Below are 16,208 nucleotides of genomic sequence, written 5' to 3' on the forward strand. Positions count from 1 at the left end.
TGCAGCTGCCATACATCATTGATTTGGGGAAGTGGATTTGGTCACATATGGGGGAAAGAGAGATTTATAAGCAAAAGTGTGCACACTTAGTATAGTGGGTTTTCCTGTTGCTACTTGACACTGAGACAATGGATGCAATTTTTCCTATTTCCTCATTAAAACTCACCAAATATTGAAAAAGTCTTGAAAAAAATATTTTCCATGAAGCTCCTATTACCCATAGAGTTTCACCCATTTACATTTTATGAAATAATAAAAGCTTTAATACTTACCACTTTGGGTAACCCATCTGGTCCAGTACAACCTGGAAAAAAATGTATATGTATGATATTTTGCACTGAAGGTCATCTAAGTTTCATCATTTGATGTATACTATTTTATTATGTTTTATACTATTTACTATAGGTAGCTTATAACATTTAAAAACAACACAGAACATTATATAAAACACAGCAATACATGCAGCAGCTGAGAAATCAAACCAGTCTAGAGAAAGCATTACACATATTAAGGTTTCCCTCTAACACACTAACCTCCATGTCTGAAAACATCCATGGGCCTTCAGAAAGGCTAGCAGGGTCAGATCTGCTCTATTCTCAAGGGGAATTGTGTTCCAAATGGAAGGAGCAGCACATGAGAAGGCCTACTTCTTGGGTCCCACAAGCTGACATTTTTTTAATTGATAGGTTCTACAGCAGAGGTCTTCAAACCTGGCACTTTTAAGACTTGTGGACTTCAACAGTTGAAGTCCACAAGTCTTAAACCTGCCAAGTTTGAAGACCTATGATCTACAGCTTACCTCTCCTGCCATATTTAATGGGAGGGATAGACATGTAACTTGTTTAGAAAGCAAAGGGCCACTGACTGTTGAGGCCTGTATGGAATCTGTATGGAATCCAGTGCAATTTCTTTTGTCTCCTGGATAACAATCAATAGGAAGATGCTAGGAATGTCAGATAACTTGAGCTTCAGATAGCACAAGGAAAGTTGTCGGTTATTTTGTAGATTTCATGGGCAAATAATAACAGAGGTTCTTCATTCTGTAAGGATGATGATCCACTGGTAAATGATACTTATGGAGGGATTATCATACACTTTTTAGAATGTATTTGTGGAGGGGGAAAAATCCTCTGTTGAACAAAACCATCTCTGTGTGAAAGAAGACCATATTTTTATACATCTTGCATATTAATACAAATGATCTTCAAGATCTTTTACTCAGTTTTGTGCACTGCAGTTGATAGATCTAGATCAGGCCTCTTTATGGTAAATGTTTCACATGTCCATGTTGCTGGGTATATGGGTTTTGATCCATCCATCTTTTATTATTTAAGTGATTATCTCCTTTCAGTGAATAATTTCTGATCTTCTTTCCTGGAAATGACTGAAATCACATCTAGCTGGCTGGTCTGTCCAGCAGTCCCTTTGCATTATGGTATCCTCCCCTTTTCTTAAATAAGAACACTTACCACAATCAGAGACACAGATATCTCTGTGGGTACTGAAGAGTTTGGTTCCATTTTTACAGAAGCAACCTTCTGTTATTCCAGTCTGTGGAGGACCACTTCAATGAAAAAGAAGCACAAATTAGAGTAATAGCTGCACCCCAACATTACGAACAACCACACAGTGTATGCAACTAGTAAGAATGAAGGAATGAGGTTATATAAGGTCAACCCAACTTTCTTTGAAATGGCTCAAGTTGATGTAACTGCCACTAATCATCCACATTTTATCTTCCCTGTGAGAGAACTAGTCATGATAAAAGAGGAGTTTCAAGTCCATGAGGTTCAAATCCATGGCACTAGACTGATTTTTAACAGGTTAAAATTTATGATTTATGAAACCATGACTGAAATAAATCCATAGAATTTTTCTTCCATCTATAGAAAAATACAGGGTGATATGATTAAAAGCTAGAATAAGTGATAGAAATAAAGGAAATATTAATGTATTACATTTTTATTTCATAAAATGAAAGTAATAATGAAAAATAGGTGGAAATAATTGAATAATGATAGACTGTAACCTAATATAGATGTGTATTGTTATGGGAATTACATAAATTGATTGAATGTAATAACAATGTTTAATCTGATCAGTTTTCTTTGTATTGGAATGTATGGCGCCCAGGTGCCACACTATTCATGCATTAATTTGACATTTTTACAAAAAATAAAAAAATAAAAAACTTTTAAAAAAACAAAGAAAAATACATTTTTCCTGATAAAGTGGAAAGGAGAATTTTTATTCTCTGCTTATGTTCTCATAATGTACTCTAGAGGATTCCCCATCTCTTTGGAACAAACTTTGAGGATATATATGATTTTGCAGAGGGAGGAAAGGTATACAACGTATTATAACAATAGCATCATAGATCATAAAGTGAGAAGAGGCTACTTAGGCTCTTGAATCAAATTCCCTGCTCTGTGCAGAACTCTAATTAAAGCATTCCCAACAAAAGGCTCTTTGATCTATACTTGAACCTACTATTTCCTTTGATGATCAGTTCTACTATCAAAGTGCTCGTACTATCAAGATCCTTTTCCTAGCATGGAGTCTTTCTATATATTAAAACCATTGTTTTGTTTCTTGTTCTTTAAAAATGATAGATAATAAGCCTGACTGACTTCTGTATAAAGGCTTGAATCAAGCGTTTGTCTCCTAGTCAATTCATTTTTCTCAAGGTTAAATACGTTGTGTTCCTTCATTCCTCATTAAATTTTTGTTTCTAATCCTCTGTTCAATTCCACTGCTCATGTCTATCCACATCTCTGCCCAATTCCAATTTAACTGATCTAATGTGATGCCAGAGCTGAACACAGTAGTCAAAGGGAGGGTCTACATAATGGAGAAAATTATTTCACATGATCTAGAAATTTTGTTTGCGTCAATGCAGCAATAACATTATATTGTGTTTCAAAAGTCACATCATATTGCTAAGTCATAGTCAATTTGTGATCAATTCAACTAGTTTTTCATCCATGGTTTTCTAAACTGAGCAACTCTTTTATATTTCTGGGCATATTCTTTCTTCTTTCAAAGTGATTTATTTTGTGATTTTTCCTATATAATTCCATTCTGTCGGTTTCCTCCCACTTCTCCAAACCTCTTGGTATTGTTTTGCTAGTTTTATATCATCTGCAAATCTAATAACAATGTCTTCTTCCGCTAAATCTTTAATGAAAACTTTGAAAGGTACTGGCATCCTGCTTGATACCTTCTATTTTGATGAGGAACTACTGATGAGCTCAAAGTGCAGTGATAGAAAGCAAATTGTAGTTCCAGCTAATGACATGACATCTTAACTAGTTGGCTAATCAGAATATCAGGTATTGCTTTGTCAAATGATATGCTGAAATAAAGAGTCCTGCACTGAACAACAGAAGTTACCCAATGGTATACATTTTGAACATACTCAAAATGGTTTAATCTGGCAAGAATTACTCTTGACCAAATCCATGCTAACTTCTAGTAATGATGGCTTTGGTTTCAAGGTGTTTGGCCGTTTTGTGATCTGCCACCAGAACATTCTGGTATCATTTTCAGACTGAGTAATCTGTAGTTTTCCTGCTCCCTTTCTAAAGATAACCTTTGCCCCCCTCCCCCCGTCCAGTTGGTCTTCAGGATTTCTCATAAATAATTAGACATTCAAAACTATAGCAATTTCTACCATTTAATCACCCTACTCTGAAATTTGTAAGTGTACAATATCAGGAGGTAGTTCCTTTCTATTATGCTTGATCTGAAATATAGTTAATTCAGGCAGCTCTTTGCAATTGACTAAATCTGAGTACAAATAGTTCCTTATTTATTTTTCTTTCTATTGCCCTTTTCTTAGCCTTTTGTTATTCTTTTCATTTTCACTGAAAAACTGCTTCTTTATTCTTCTTTTTGAATGTAATAAAAAAAAATATTCCACTTATGTAGTTTAAATGCATACTTCATATGTTGTTCATTTCATCATGACAATTATAAACTTTCACAGCTCTTTTGAGTTTTTCTTACCTGTTATCACAGGTGGGAGGATTGATGGGGCCACATGGATCGTATACTTTATCTGTAGGGCAGCTAAAGGCTATAAGAGAAAAATGTTCATCATAATATAGAAATGTATTTTTCATACATTTTGCATTTGGAAAAAAGTTTCAGTACAACTTTTTTTCTCATTATCTTTCCATCCATTATTCTATTTACACATGGGGAACAAAAGGAGAAAAATAAAACACCCCAGGAACTACAACAATAACAACATTTATTAACAGCATGAACATTTGTACTGCTACAAACTGCCTAGACTAGAGTCATTTAGATGAGATGGACAGTGTAATTAATTATTTGATTATATAATTATAATTAATAATTAATAAAAATAGAATTATATGATTATAAACTTATAAAAATTGTTAATTGAATTAAATAAACAGAAATAAACAATGATTCCAGCCACATGCATCTGTTATTTTTCACATAATTTTGGCGTTGTTCATACACACACAAACACACATACCAACTTTTTGTATAAATGTGCCTTAAACTGGGCATATTTCTTTCAAATCACAGTTTTTAATGAAATACATTGTCTGTCTGGAAGAATAGCAGTTGAATATTCTTGTGTTTATTAAGAAAATGTTTAATTGGTAAATAAATCAGAACTTCTTTCTAGTACCCCTCTTTCTCTCGGTATCACTTTTTTGAATGCCACACCAAATTCTCACTGAAGATATATTTAAAAAGCTCAAAATGAGTAAAGAAGGAATTATCATATAAAAGAAGGAAAGAAGGAATTATCATATAATAAGAAAACACAGTAAGATGCCTTGATATCCCAGAACTTACGGCATTTATCATTGGTCTTCCCTCGCCAATCGATACAAACACCTTTAGAGGCACAGAGAGAAGCATATATCTCTAATCCTGAACACTGCGTGGAGATATTTTTCATATGGCAAGCATCAAAGATGCAGCCTCGGAAGTAGGGATCCGGAGGTATGATCTCATGGCACTTAGAGAAGATGCTGCAAACATACAAAAAGTACTTGTAAAATGAATATCTCTGAATAAGTACAAATTGATTTACTCATTTAATTGAAGTTTCTTTTAAATCATGGAACTATTCTAAATGAAAAATGAAAGGGAATGATTTTTTTTTAAAAAGTCAGAATGTGGAATTTCTGGTGCCAAAGAACTTTCCACAAGGATTAGACTATGAGGTTTTCCAGGTATAAAATCTTTCCAAAATCTATCTATTATAAAAGGACAGTTTTCTGGAGTTCTGTGAACTTTCAGTGATTCTGCAAATGTACATTAAACCAACAGAATGGAAAGGATTTAAAGAACATTTTACTACACTATGCTTACCACTCATATCACATTTTTGAGCACACTTTTTAATCAGCAACCATGGAGGTGTTATAATTGTGGGAGAAATACCATTTGAGAAGGATTGTCATTTTTGTACATTATTTATCATTGGAGGCATCATTCGAACCTGCCCCTTGTTGTTGCTGGTTTGAGTTTCCCAACTGAAAGATGTTTACTCTTAGAAGTGCTGTTCAGCCCACTTCTGCTTATCCCTATTATAACTTCCTACTCCTCCTTCTTTGCTCCCATCTTTATCCCAAACTTACAGGAAACAAAAACGCATTGTCTTTTCTTATTAACATATTGTCATAAACAGTTTACATGTTCTTTCGGATTTTGAACATCTTTTTCTAGATCCTTGTAAGGACTTGGTTCCACTAACAGTTGCATCCAAATTGGATCCTGGTGAAAGACTTGAGGGATTCTAGCTAAAGTTATCTAAAAAAACCCCTCTGCAATATCCTTAGAAAATAGATTTTTCTGGTTAGATATCAGGCTGGATTATCCTCTCTTCTAGTTTTCTGCTTGTGGGCTTGATATATGAATATAAAGTGGCACAGCTGGATAGGTTATGCCTGCATTTCCATCCCAAGCTTGCTAAATGAAATGTGAGAATGTTTAGAATGTGAGCCAAACTGTCCATTATAGAACTCTGCTCTTGTGAAATCTAATTTTAACCATGCTTGTTCACCAAACAGTTTGTATAGACTAGCAGTGTTATACTCTGTTGTAGCCTTTCTCAAATCTTCTACCCTGGATGAAGTCTTGAAATAATTTTCAGGTGTCAGGGACACTCTGCATAAAATTATATCTAAAGCTAGCTTTGTACGTTCTCTCTCTCTCTCTCTCTCTCCCTCCGTCCTTCCCTCCCTCCCCCCCTCACTCACACACACACTGTTTTGTAGAATTTCTCCCATATAACTCTAGTTGAGAAAGGCTGCTCCACTGTATGGCCCATCAAACAAGACTTATTACTGCAGAGATCTAAATTTTGGTATAATTTTCTATTGTATCACCCTCAAGTTTGTAGACTAAGATAATGCATTTGGTTGAGAGAGAAGCAGAGGGACGAGGAGAGAGAGAATTTTCTGTTCATCAGAGGATATTGGTCAGAATCCATAAACAGGATTCTTTGAGTGAAAATGGTTTCTGCTTAGAATCAGGATTTGTCTCTGCTACTGGAGCTTCCAACAAGCCTTCAAAATCTACTGGAATATTCCTAAATCTTTGTTCTTAATATCCTGTTTGGGCATAGTCTCAGAAATATTTCCTCACCTAAACAGAGAAACAAAATGACCAACATGTCTATGGAGATTCTCAGTCATCCAGGTCATGGCTGTCTCAAAGGTGTGTTTTTTCAAGAGGCAATTGGACTTCCTTGTTTTTCTTTGAAGACATTTCGCTTCTCATCCAAGAAGCTTCTTCAGTTCTGACTGAATGGTGGGGAGTAGAAGGATTTATATTCCTTGCAGACAGCTGGACATTTGCATTCTTTTAGCAGGTCGTTAAAGTCACCTGAAGGTTTATCTGTGTCATCAGGGTCACCTGAGTGGTACAAATTGATGTGGAGTCTTCATGGAACTGTTGAACTGTTTCTACAACACAGTCCTTTCAACAGTTCCAAGGAGGCTCCACATCCAATCTGTGATGATACAGATAAACCTCCAGGTGATCTTAACAACCAGCTAAAAGAATGCAAATGTCCAGCTGTCTGCAAGGAGTATAAATCCTTCCATTCCCCACCATTTAGTCAGAGCTGAAGAAGCTTCTTGGATGAGAGTTGAAACGTCTTCAAAGAAAAACCAGAAAAGTCCAGCTTGGGACAAAATGACCAATAGTGGGCAAAAAATAGGTGCGAACCAGGGCAACCTTTGACTTCCCACCGGTTTTATCATTGAGTTTCCTTGTGGAAATGTGGCAGGGAACATCAGAAATGTCCCTTCTCCTGCCCTCCCAATAGAGAGATAAAAGTCTACTACTCAGTGGGAGAGGGAAGGAGAGAGGGATTGCAGGACTGGCTGGGAAACTGTCATAGAATGTTGAAAATTAAGATCATGTGACTGCAGCAGCAACCCAGCAGCACTGAAACAGCCACAATTTTTGCAATTTCATTCTCTCGGGAGTCATGAGTCCAGGAATTTGTATGCCTTCTGTAAGTTACCACATTTGAGGTACCTTGGTTCAAAAACTGTTGTTCTGCTGGGTTAAAGATAGTGAAGCAAGAGTTTTAGTAGTATCTATATTCACTGGATGCCAAAAATAAATATAAAATAATTCCTATCTTACTCATTCAAAATAAGGGAACAGAGAGGAGCTGTGCTACATATTTCAGGTAAAGGTGTAATTTCAGTTGGTGCAGATGGTGTTGGTCCGAAGCAGTAATTCTTTTTAGGATCAGGCACTCTCCAATGGGGAGCCATGTGGGGGCAATCTGTTACTTCACCGTTTGGTAAGCGACATTCATCTTTTATATTGTTAGTGCAAGTACCTGGGGAAAATAACATGAAAACATATGTAGAGGACAAAACATTTGTGAGCTCAGGCCAATTAAGCAGACAACACTTCTTGCAAGTATGGAAGAAGTAAAAATATCAGAATGGCCACATAGTTTAGTGACTCAGGCAGAGGAAGATATGGAAGAAAGATCAAGCAGAGGAAGTGCCATGGCAAGTAACACCCTGCATGGGCTGTACTATCAAAAGATAGCTGAAGTGGCAGACATTGGGAAATCCAACCAGTGGTGGAAAGAGCTGGACTAAAAGACAGCACTGTGGTAGTTATCATAGCAGCACATGAACAGGCACTAAAGCACTAAGCACCAGATATCTATGGAGATTCTCAGTCATCCAGGTTATGGCTGTTCCAAAGATGCTTTTTCAAGAGGCAACTGGACTTTCTGGTTTTTTTCTTTAAAACATTTCACTTCTCATCCAAGAAGCTTCTTGAGCTGAAGACCAATTGCCTCTGAAAAAGCACCTTTGGGACAAGCACCAGATACATAGAAGAAGGGGTCTACCTCACTAGGCAGGACCTGAAGTACAGACTATGCAGAGAGACCTCAGCACTACTGATAGGGGCAGGATGTACGATGCAAGCAGGAGCAGCATATACTGAATGGCACAAACAAGTAGTTGGCACTGTGTACAGGAACATCTGTATAGTGTATAGACTCTCAAGTTCAGATGGGAGATTCCACAGAAGGCTGAGGAGAATAACAGCCTTCTGTTATTAGATCTTACACCCATAAGATCCTGTGGGATTTTCAGATCCAGACAAGACCAATTAATCAGACATCATGGTAGTAGACCAAAAGACAACTTTGGTAATATATGTAGTGGTGCCAAGTGACAACAATATCAGGAAGGAGTATGAAAACCTGGAGAAGTATCAGCACCTGAAGGAGGAACTAAAGAGGATGAGGAAAGGAAAGGCCAAAGTGGTCCCAGTGGTGGTAGGAGGAGTACTTGGGGCTGTGACTCCTAAGCTTGGAGAGTGGCTCCAACAGATCCCAGGAATGACATCAGAATTCTTGGTCCAGAAGAGGGCGGTGCTAAGAACAGCTAAGATACTGTGCAGTACCTTCAAATTCCCAGGCCTCTAGTAGCGGACCTAATATTGAGGAAGGTACATACAATACCACCCACTGGGGTGAGAGCAGGGGTGCTATTCAGCAGGTTCTGGAGAACCGATAGCGGAAATTTTGAGTAGCTCAGAGAACCGGCAAATGTCACTTCTGGCTGGCCCCAGAGTGGGGTGGGAATGGAGATTTTGCAATATCCTTCTCCAGGAGTGGGGAGGGAATGGGGATTTTGCAATATCCTTCCCCCAGGAGTGGGGAGGGAATGGGGATTTTGCAGTATCCTTCCCCTGCCATGCCCAAACCACGCCCACCAAGTCACGCCGACAGAACTGGTAGTAAAAAAAAAAAAATGAATTCCACCACTGGGTGAGAGGGATTACTTTTTTTCAACCCCATCTATCCCTTGGGTAAAGCAGATAACATAAATCCAATCTTTTTTTTTAGCTCTTTATTCAGTTTCACAATGCTGTTGGAACACTCTCCAGCTTGAGTTTCCCTATTTCAATAAACAGCATGCACTTTCTTCTGCCAACAGACCACTACTTAAAAAATGATGGTACCAGAACTTTGAAACATACTACAGCAGGGGTCTCCAACCTTGGCAACTTTAAGACTTGTGGGCTTCAACTTCCAGAGTTCTTCAGACAGCTTTGCTTTGTTGGCTGAGGAACTCTGGGAGTTGAAATCTACAAGTCTTAAAGTTGCCAAGATTAGAGACCCCTGTACTACAGTATACTTAGCAGCAAGAGAAGGTGTTCTGCAGTTGTTTGCAAGAGCTGACAGAAAAGCAGGAGAAAAAGGTTTTCGAGAGAAAATAGGAAGAGAACTTGCACTCTTTATCACATGTTAGTGAAAAAGGCAGCTTTTGTCTCGTTAACTACAACACCCTGTAGAACTGCTTCTAAAGCTTCTAGGCTATTTTACTGAATACTCCTGGAAAAAAATTTCCTTTCCTTTCAGACAAATGATATATTTTTCCATTTTTATTTATATCAGTAATTAGAAGTTCTAATATCCAGGCTGAAATGAAAAATAAGCGACATTTTGGCAAGAAAATAGTTTAACTAGAGAAACAAGTATATTTCTAAGAGCAAATATATAAAGTGTTGTTTCAAGTACTTTAAATGTATAAGAGTTTGCAAATATTTCATGGAATAACAAAAGCTTTGATGGGATTAAACTGTTTTACTTACCACATTGTCCTTCAGTGTTGTTGTAAAACTTGCTGAATGGAAGCTTTACTGAGAAGATTGTACCACTATAGGTGACAATAGTTTCGATTTCAGAAATTTCAACCACCATATCAATACCAATTGTGTAAATATAAATGCCATCTTTCTGGAAACTTGTCTTGATGAGTTTCCCATTGAAATAGATCTGCACAGAAGAATAATTTTGCATCAGAGAGCTATTTTGTATCAGAAAAAAAAAATAGATTACCCATACTTTAAAAAAATAATGCACCTGCATGTTACAAATAATTATCTACACATTTTGGATAGGTTTGCTTACTCCAATTATTAATTAAGGAAGATGTATTTTATTTTCTAGCAAAATAAAATTACTTCACCTTAGTGTGCATGCAACTTTGGAAAATTTTAGGGAGGCTGGTTCCCTCTTCTGAGGTGGCTTTCCAAGGATATGACATACATCTGCTAAGAAAGGCTGCATAGATCTAGTCACACTTGTGATTTATACTAAGAGGTGCTTCAGATAGTCACCAAAAGAGATTCTCTTTTTTCCCTTCAGGGATCACTGTGAACCTGAACCTGCTTTAAGACTTTGATTGGCCTTAATTATTTGTATCTTTGCCTCTCTAAGCAAACCAAACCAAATAAGTAGTACATAATCCTCCTATTTTTATAATATACCATAAATATTATGTATAAGAATGTTTTGTGCTCTTTTATGCAAAATTAACTTTACATGGCTATATTTCTTAATAAAACCAATAATTAGGCATTCCATTTAAGAAATATCACTGCTTTCTTTTACCTCCATGCTGTGTTTTTGAGATTGTTATTTAGACTTAATATAAATCCACCTGTGCATATTTACAATTTGGTGTGTCTCAGCCAGCTGTGAAATCCCCCCGGTTCTATCCGTCTCACCGAACTGGTAGTGTAGGCGGTGGGAGGCTCCGCCCACCACCGGGACATCATTACGTCCTGGTTTTTTATGATCTGTGCATGCTTAGAAGAGGCGCACACTCCCGTTCCCGAACCAATAGCGAAGGTAAGTGGATTTCACCGCTGGTCTCAGCCATTACATAAAGCCTGAAATGCTGGGGTGCCTCCTCCTCCTCCTCCTATCACCACTATTACTACAGCTATTAGTATATCTTCTTTCATGATTCACAAAAGTAAACATATTAGATTTTTCAATGTTCTTCACTGTTCTATAAATTGGTTTCAATTTATAGTGATCTCCACTACAGATGAAAAGTAGCTTTTCTACCCCTCCTCTTTCTGCTCAGATCTTTAGATAAACATACTATACATTTAACATATAGGTATATAGGTAGTCCTCAACTTACGACAACAATCGAGCCCAAAATTTCTGTTGTTAAGTGAGACATTTGTTAAGTGAGCTTTGCTCCATTTTACAATCTTTCTTGCTTCAGTTGTTAAGTGAATCATTGCAGTTGATAAGTTTGTAACCCGGTTGTTAAGTGAATTTGGCTTCAATATTGACTTTGCTTGTCAGAAGGTTGCAAATGGTGATCATATGACCTTGGGACACAGCAACAGTCATAAATATGAACCAGTTGCCAAGCATCTGAATTTTGATCACATGATCATGGGCATGTGACTGCAAAGGCCGTAACTGAAAAACAGTCATAAGTCACTTTTTTTTCAATGCTTTTGTAATTTTGAACAGTCACTAAATGAACTGTTGTAAGTTGAGCACTACCTGTACTGCACTTCCTTATTCAGAAATATTATTTCTGAATAATATTTGAATAATTATAATTATTCAAATATTCAAATAATTATTAATAATTATTTCTGAATAATATTATTTCTGAATAAGCAAGACTAGGATTGCATGATTCTAAAGGTACTTGAAAAATTTTACATGGGGCTAATCATGCCCTTATGTGGGAAGACTTTCATTTTCACAGACGTTCTCACCCCACTGCGATACCTGACACATGTCCCAGATTTTTTCCAGAGAATTAAATAAGTTTGAGGAATGAGTGGAGGTTATTGTACTGCATGTGAATGGCACCAGATCTCACTTTCAAATTTTACCTTGTTAACGTATATCCCGTTAAAGTGTTGGTGAGTTAACACAATGACTGAAGATTTGTAGTGTATAATAATAGACTGGGAACAGGAAAGTTGATCTTCTGTGTCACAGTAGTAATTATCAATAAGGATTTTAAAGTTATTATATTTTGGTATAATTTGCTGCACCAATACATAAGTGCAATTGTCCTGGAAAGTGTAGTAGACTCCATCAAATGTGATAAAGTGAGGATCACCCCAGCCACTACAAGTACCTGATAAATAAAAGAAAAAAAGGTGACAATTAGGTCCTTAAAAAATACTGCACCTCGAGATTAATATCAACGAAATAACTCATATATTATCAAAAGCTGATCACACTTCATTATTATCACAAAGCCATTCAGAAATAACATTTGAACTTACATTCACATTCATAGTGATAACAACATCCATCCTTTGAGAGAACCTTTACTGGTGCGTAGCCATTTTCACAAATAATCTTCTGTACCGGTGGACACTCCACTTTACTTATCACAATGTTGTTGTTTCCTAAACAAGTTGCTTTAGTGCAATTTTGTATCCACGTCTCACCCTCCTGGGAATAGAAAAAAAATTGTTTACAGTTTTACTCAACAAAGCTCTCTGTGTCTGTTCATATATTTCATATATGTTAAATTATGTTTCATGAGTAATAAAGAGGGAAGAGAACATTTTTGCTCTGTCTAACTGAGATTTGGCTTTTGGTCCCTACATTTTATAACTTAATTCAGAAAAATCTTGATGTCATGCTCCTCCCTTTCCTTTCTTTAAACAAGCTTGTTAGAGAGGAGACACTTCTTGGAAAAACATTTGCCCATCTGATGACATTCTGTTTGAGTAACTACCAGATATACATAACTTGACATGATGTAGGACGTTTATTTATAACATTCTATTTCCCATTAAACTTCAATTCTGCATCAGTTCAAAGCATTTTTTGTAGTTCTCTCAGTGGTGGGTTGCCCCCGGTTCGGACCGGTTCTATAGAACTGGCGAGAGGCTCCACCCACTGACCCTGATGTCATCAGAAGCGATCTGCGCATGTGCAGAAGCAGGGCACGTGCATGAGCGAAGCAAGCGTGAACGATCCTGTAGCGAACCAGTAGTAAAGGTAAGTAGAACCTACCCCTGAGTTCTCTGAGTTGCATAATCTTTCTGTTCTTAAATTGAATGTCTGGAATTTGACATTTGTGAAGCTTTACCTCAGCATCCAAAGTCCAGATCTTTTAACACATTCCTATTTCCTGATCAGGTTGATAAATATGAAGTAGGAAACAAGCTCACCCAAAAGGAGGACAAACCTGGTTTTAAGATGATCCCATACCAAAAGGAAGGGTAGACAGGAGGGGAAAAAAATAGATTAAAAATCCCATATGATGCTCATCTACCCTACTTTTTTTTTTAAAAAAAATGATTTATATGCCTCTCTTCTCTGGAGACTCAGGGCGGCTTACAATGCGTTAAGCAATAGCCTTCATACTTTTGTATATTTATACAAAATCAGCTTATTGCCCCACAAACTGGGTCCTCAATTTACCTACCTTAGAAAGGATGGAAGGCTGAGTCAACCTTGAGCCTGGTGAGATTCGAACTTACAGTAATTGCAGACAGCTGGTGTTAATCACAATGCTTTCAGTCTGCTGAGCCACCAGGCCCCTTTGGCAATGTTCTAGCTAAGGTCAGTCCTGGAGATCTCTTTTTCCCCAAGTAAGCATAAATTCTCTGCACCCCACCACCATCACCCCAGAAAAGGGGGAGCTAGTGCCAGGATTTGTTTTAATAATACTAATTAAAAGTTATTGCCTATAAAATATAATTCTGTGTATTGTGCCAAGTCAATCTTGAAGTGTTTTGCCCTGTCTCCTTTCTAGAGGGGAGAGAGGGGGTGGGGGCAGGGAGGGAGGGAGGGAGAGGAGAGAGTGAGCTGGTTCAGTCACCAGGTGGCTTTATTAGTTTAAGGCAGGATTAGAATTCACAATCCTCCAGTTTCTAGCTTGGTGCCTGTAAACACCACATCGAAATGGTTTTTAAAATAAGATATATAATATACAAGCTTAATTGAACCCCATCTCTGTGCCAGTTGCCAAGTATCCTCATTGTAATCACATGGCTGTAATAATTGCAACTTTGAGGATCAGTCATAAATCTCCTTTTCAGTGCTGTTGTAACCCTGAATGGCCTTTGAATAAGTGGTCAGAAAGAAAGTACTTAATTGCAAAACTATCCATATATCAAGCATAAATTTCCTTTGTTCCTTGATTTATACTAGTTTTTATAGCACCAAATAAAATGGTTGGTTAGGAATATTGCCCAGATGATGTCACTCCTTAATGCCCTCATCCTCTCAGAGTGGCTCTTTCCTCAGAATAAGGCATTGCATATCAAATCAGGGTGAACTTCAAGGCTGCTTAGTCCTTTGTTTTGAGAATAAAGGCTTCAGAGCAAGTCTTTGCCCCGGGTAGTTTTTTCAGAGAGCCATGCCACTTGCTTTTCTGTTGTAATATAGCAGAAAACAACTAGCAGTCCTAGATCAGGGAAAGTTATTGTGCTGTCCACTGTGCCCTGGTCAGACCTCACTTGGTACTGTGTCCAGTTTTGGCACTTTAGTTCAAACATGGTAGGACAAATTTGAGTGAATTCAGATAGTGAAGGCTCTGGAAACCAAACCCAGTAAGATGGTTAAAAGATAGGACAGGTTTAATAAAGATTAAAAGTGGACATATAGCAGGAGACTTTATGTATCTGAAGAGCAATTGGAATGTATACTTTATCTGCATGTAATTTTTGTGAAACATATATATTGCAAGCAACTATATCTGAATAAAATACACTTTGCCGTACAAGATTCCTTAGTATCAGCTAAGCTCTGTACTGTGAGGGAACTAGGTGGTTCTAAAATGTGATAAGCAAACAGATGCTCTTCCAGATAATAGCAACTTCTTTAAAATTGAGGTATCACTTGCTTTCTGTTCAGAAATTGTAATTTGAATCACTTCATGCTTGTTTCACATAATTCCACATGATCACTTGCCTTTATAGCACTGTGGGACTGAGGGCTGGAGATATATGAAGGAAAAGAGGGATTCCGGGATTCCAGATCGGGTTAGTGCCATGTGTGACATAAACTCCAATAATCACATTTGGAATAGAGAAAGGTTAACTTCTCCTTCCCTGGCCAAAAACATCCAACATATTTCTGGAAAACACATTACACTGAAAACATGATTATCAAAGATTACAAAAAAAAACAACAACAACAACAACCTACCTCCCGGGGTGGAACAGCATCAGGACAGCCTGGTGGTAGAGTAGTACCAGCAGTACTGGTAGTAGGAGTGGTGGAGACAATTGTGGGAGTTGAGGTGGGTTTGGTTGTAGTTGATACACATGGCCCTTTGTATCTTTCAATGGAACATGTGCTATCACAAATGGCGAAATAAAGGCAGCCATCGCTGTCGGTTTGCTTATATATCACTTCACCTGGAAGGGGAAGAACAACAACATTTCAGTAGGATTTGAGAAAGCTATCAAGTAAGTGCATACATAACAAACACAATGATAGAGAAAAGTCTGCCACACGAATCAAAAAGGAGAAATGCAGAATGGGTATGCTGCAGATCCTGTCAGCCAAAGTGTATTGGCTGGTGAAGGCCCGAAAAATTAGCTTTTTCCACAGTGATCCCTGCTATACTGTATGGAACATCCTCCTTCCATATATTGAAATGGGCCCAATTCTGTTAGCCCTTTGCAAGACCCTAAAATCCTGTTTTTCTTCCAGTACCTGGGTGCTAAATGTATCAAAGTCCCAGTTTCCTTGCTGTATTAATAACAGGACATTTAATTACTACTATGCGTGGTGCAGTAATCTAGAGGTTGAGCTCTCGCCTCACAGTCATGAGGCTGTGAGTTCAATCAACGTAGAGGCAGATATTTCTCTCTGTGTGCACAATGAGAACATATCTGCTGAACAAAGATCCGCATTGGTGACAGGA

General features: G+C 37.5%; 1 protein-coding gene across 1 annotated transcript in view; it reads right to left on the reverse strand.

Annotated features, from left to right (window-relative positions):
- MUC5AC (mucin 5AC, oligomeric mucus/gel-forming) overlaps window positions 1–16,208 on the reverse strand; it is a 75,417-nt gene that overhangs the window by 10,214 nt on the left and 48,995 nt on the right. The window contains exons 32-40 of the mRNA XM_087880386.1: window positions 15,485–15,696; window positions 12,601–12,772; window positions 12,199–12,449; window positions 10,138–10,321; window positions 7,651–7,852; window positions 4,840–5,018; window positions 4,009–4,078; window positions 1,470–1,564; window positions 273–304 (exon numbers count right to left, since the gene is read on the reverse strand). Coding sequence (XP_087736512.1) covers window positions 273–304; window positions 1,470–1,564; window positions 4,009–4,078; window positions 4,840–5,018; window positions 7,651–7,852; window positions 10,138–10,321; window positions 12,199–12,449; window positions 12,601–12,772; window positions 15,485–15,696 — 1,397 coding nt within the window. The remainder of the gene's footprint in view (window positions 1–272; window positions 305–1,469; window positions 1,565–4,008; window positions 4,079–4,839; window positions 5,019–7,650; window positions 7,853–10,137; window positions 10,322–12,198; window positions 12,450–12,600; window positions 12,773–15,484; window positions 15,697–16,208) is intronic.

The sequence above is a fragment of the Pantherophis guttatus genome, chromosome 1 (genome assembly GCF_059756535.1).
Source record: "Pantherophis guttatus breed Tessera chromosome 1, ASM5975653v1, whole genome shotgun sequence".
Classification (NCBI taxonomy): domain Eukaryota; kingdom Metazoa; phylum Chordata; class Lepidosauria; order Squamata; family Colubridae; genus Pantherophis; species Pantherophis guttatus.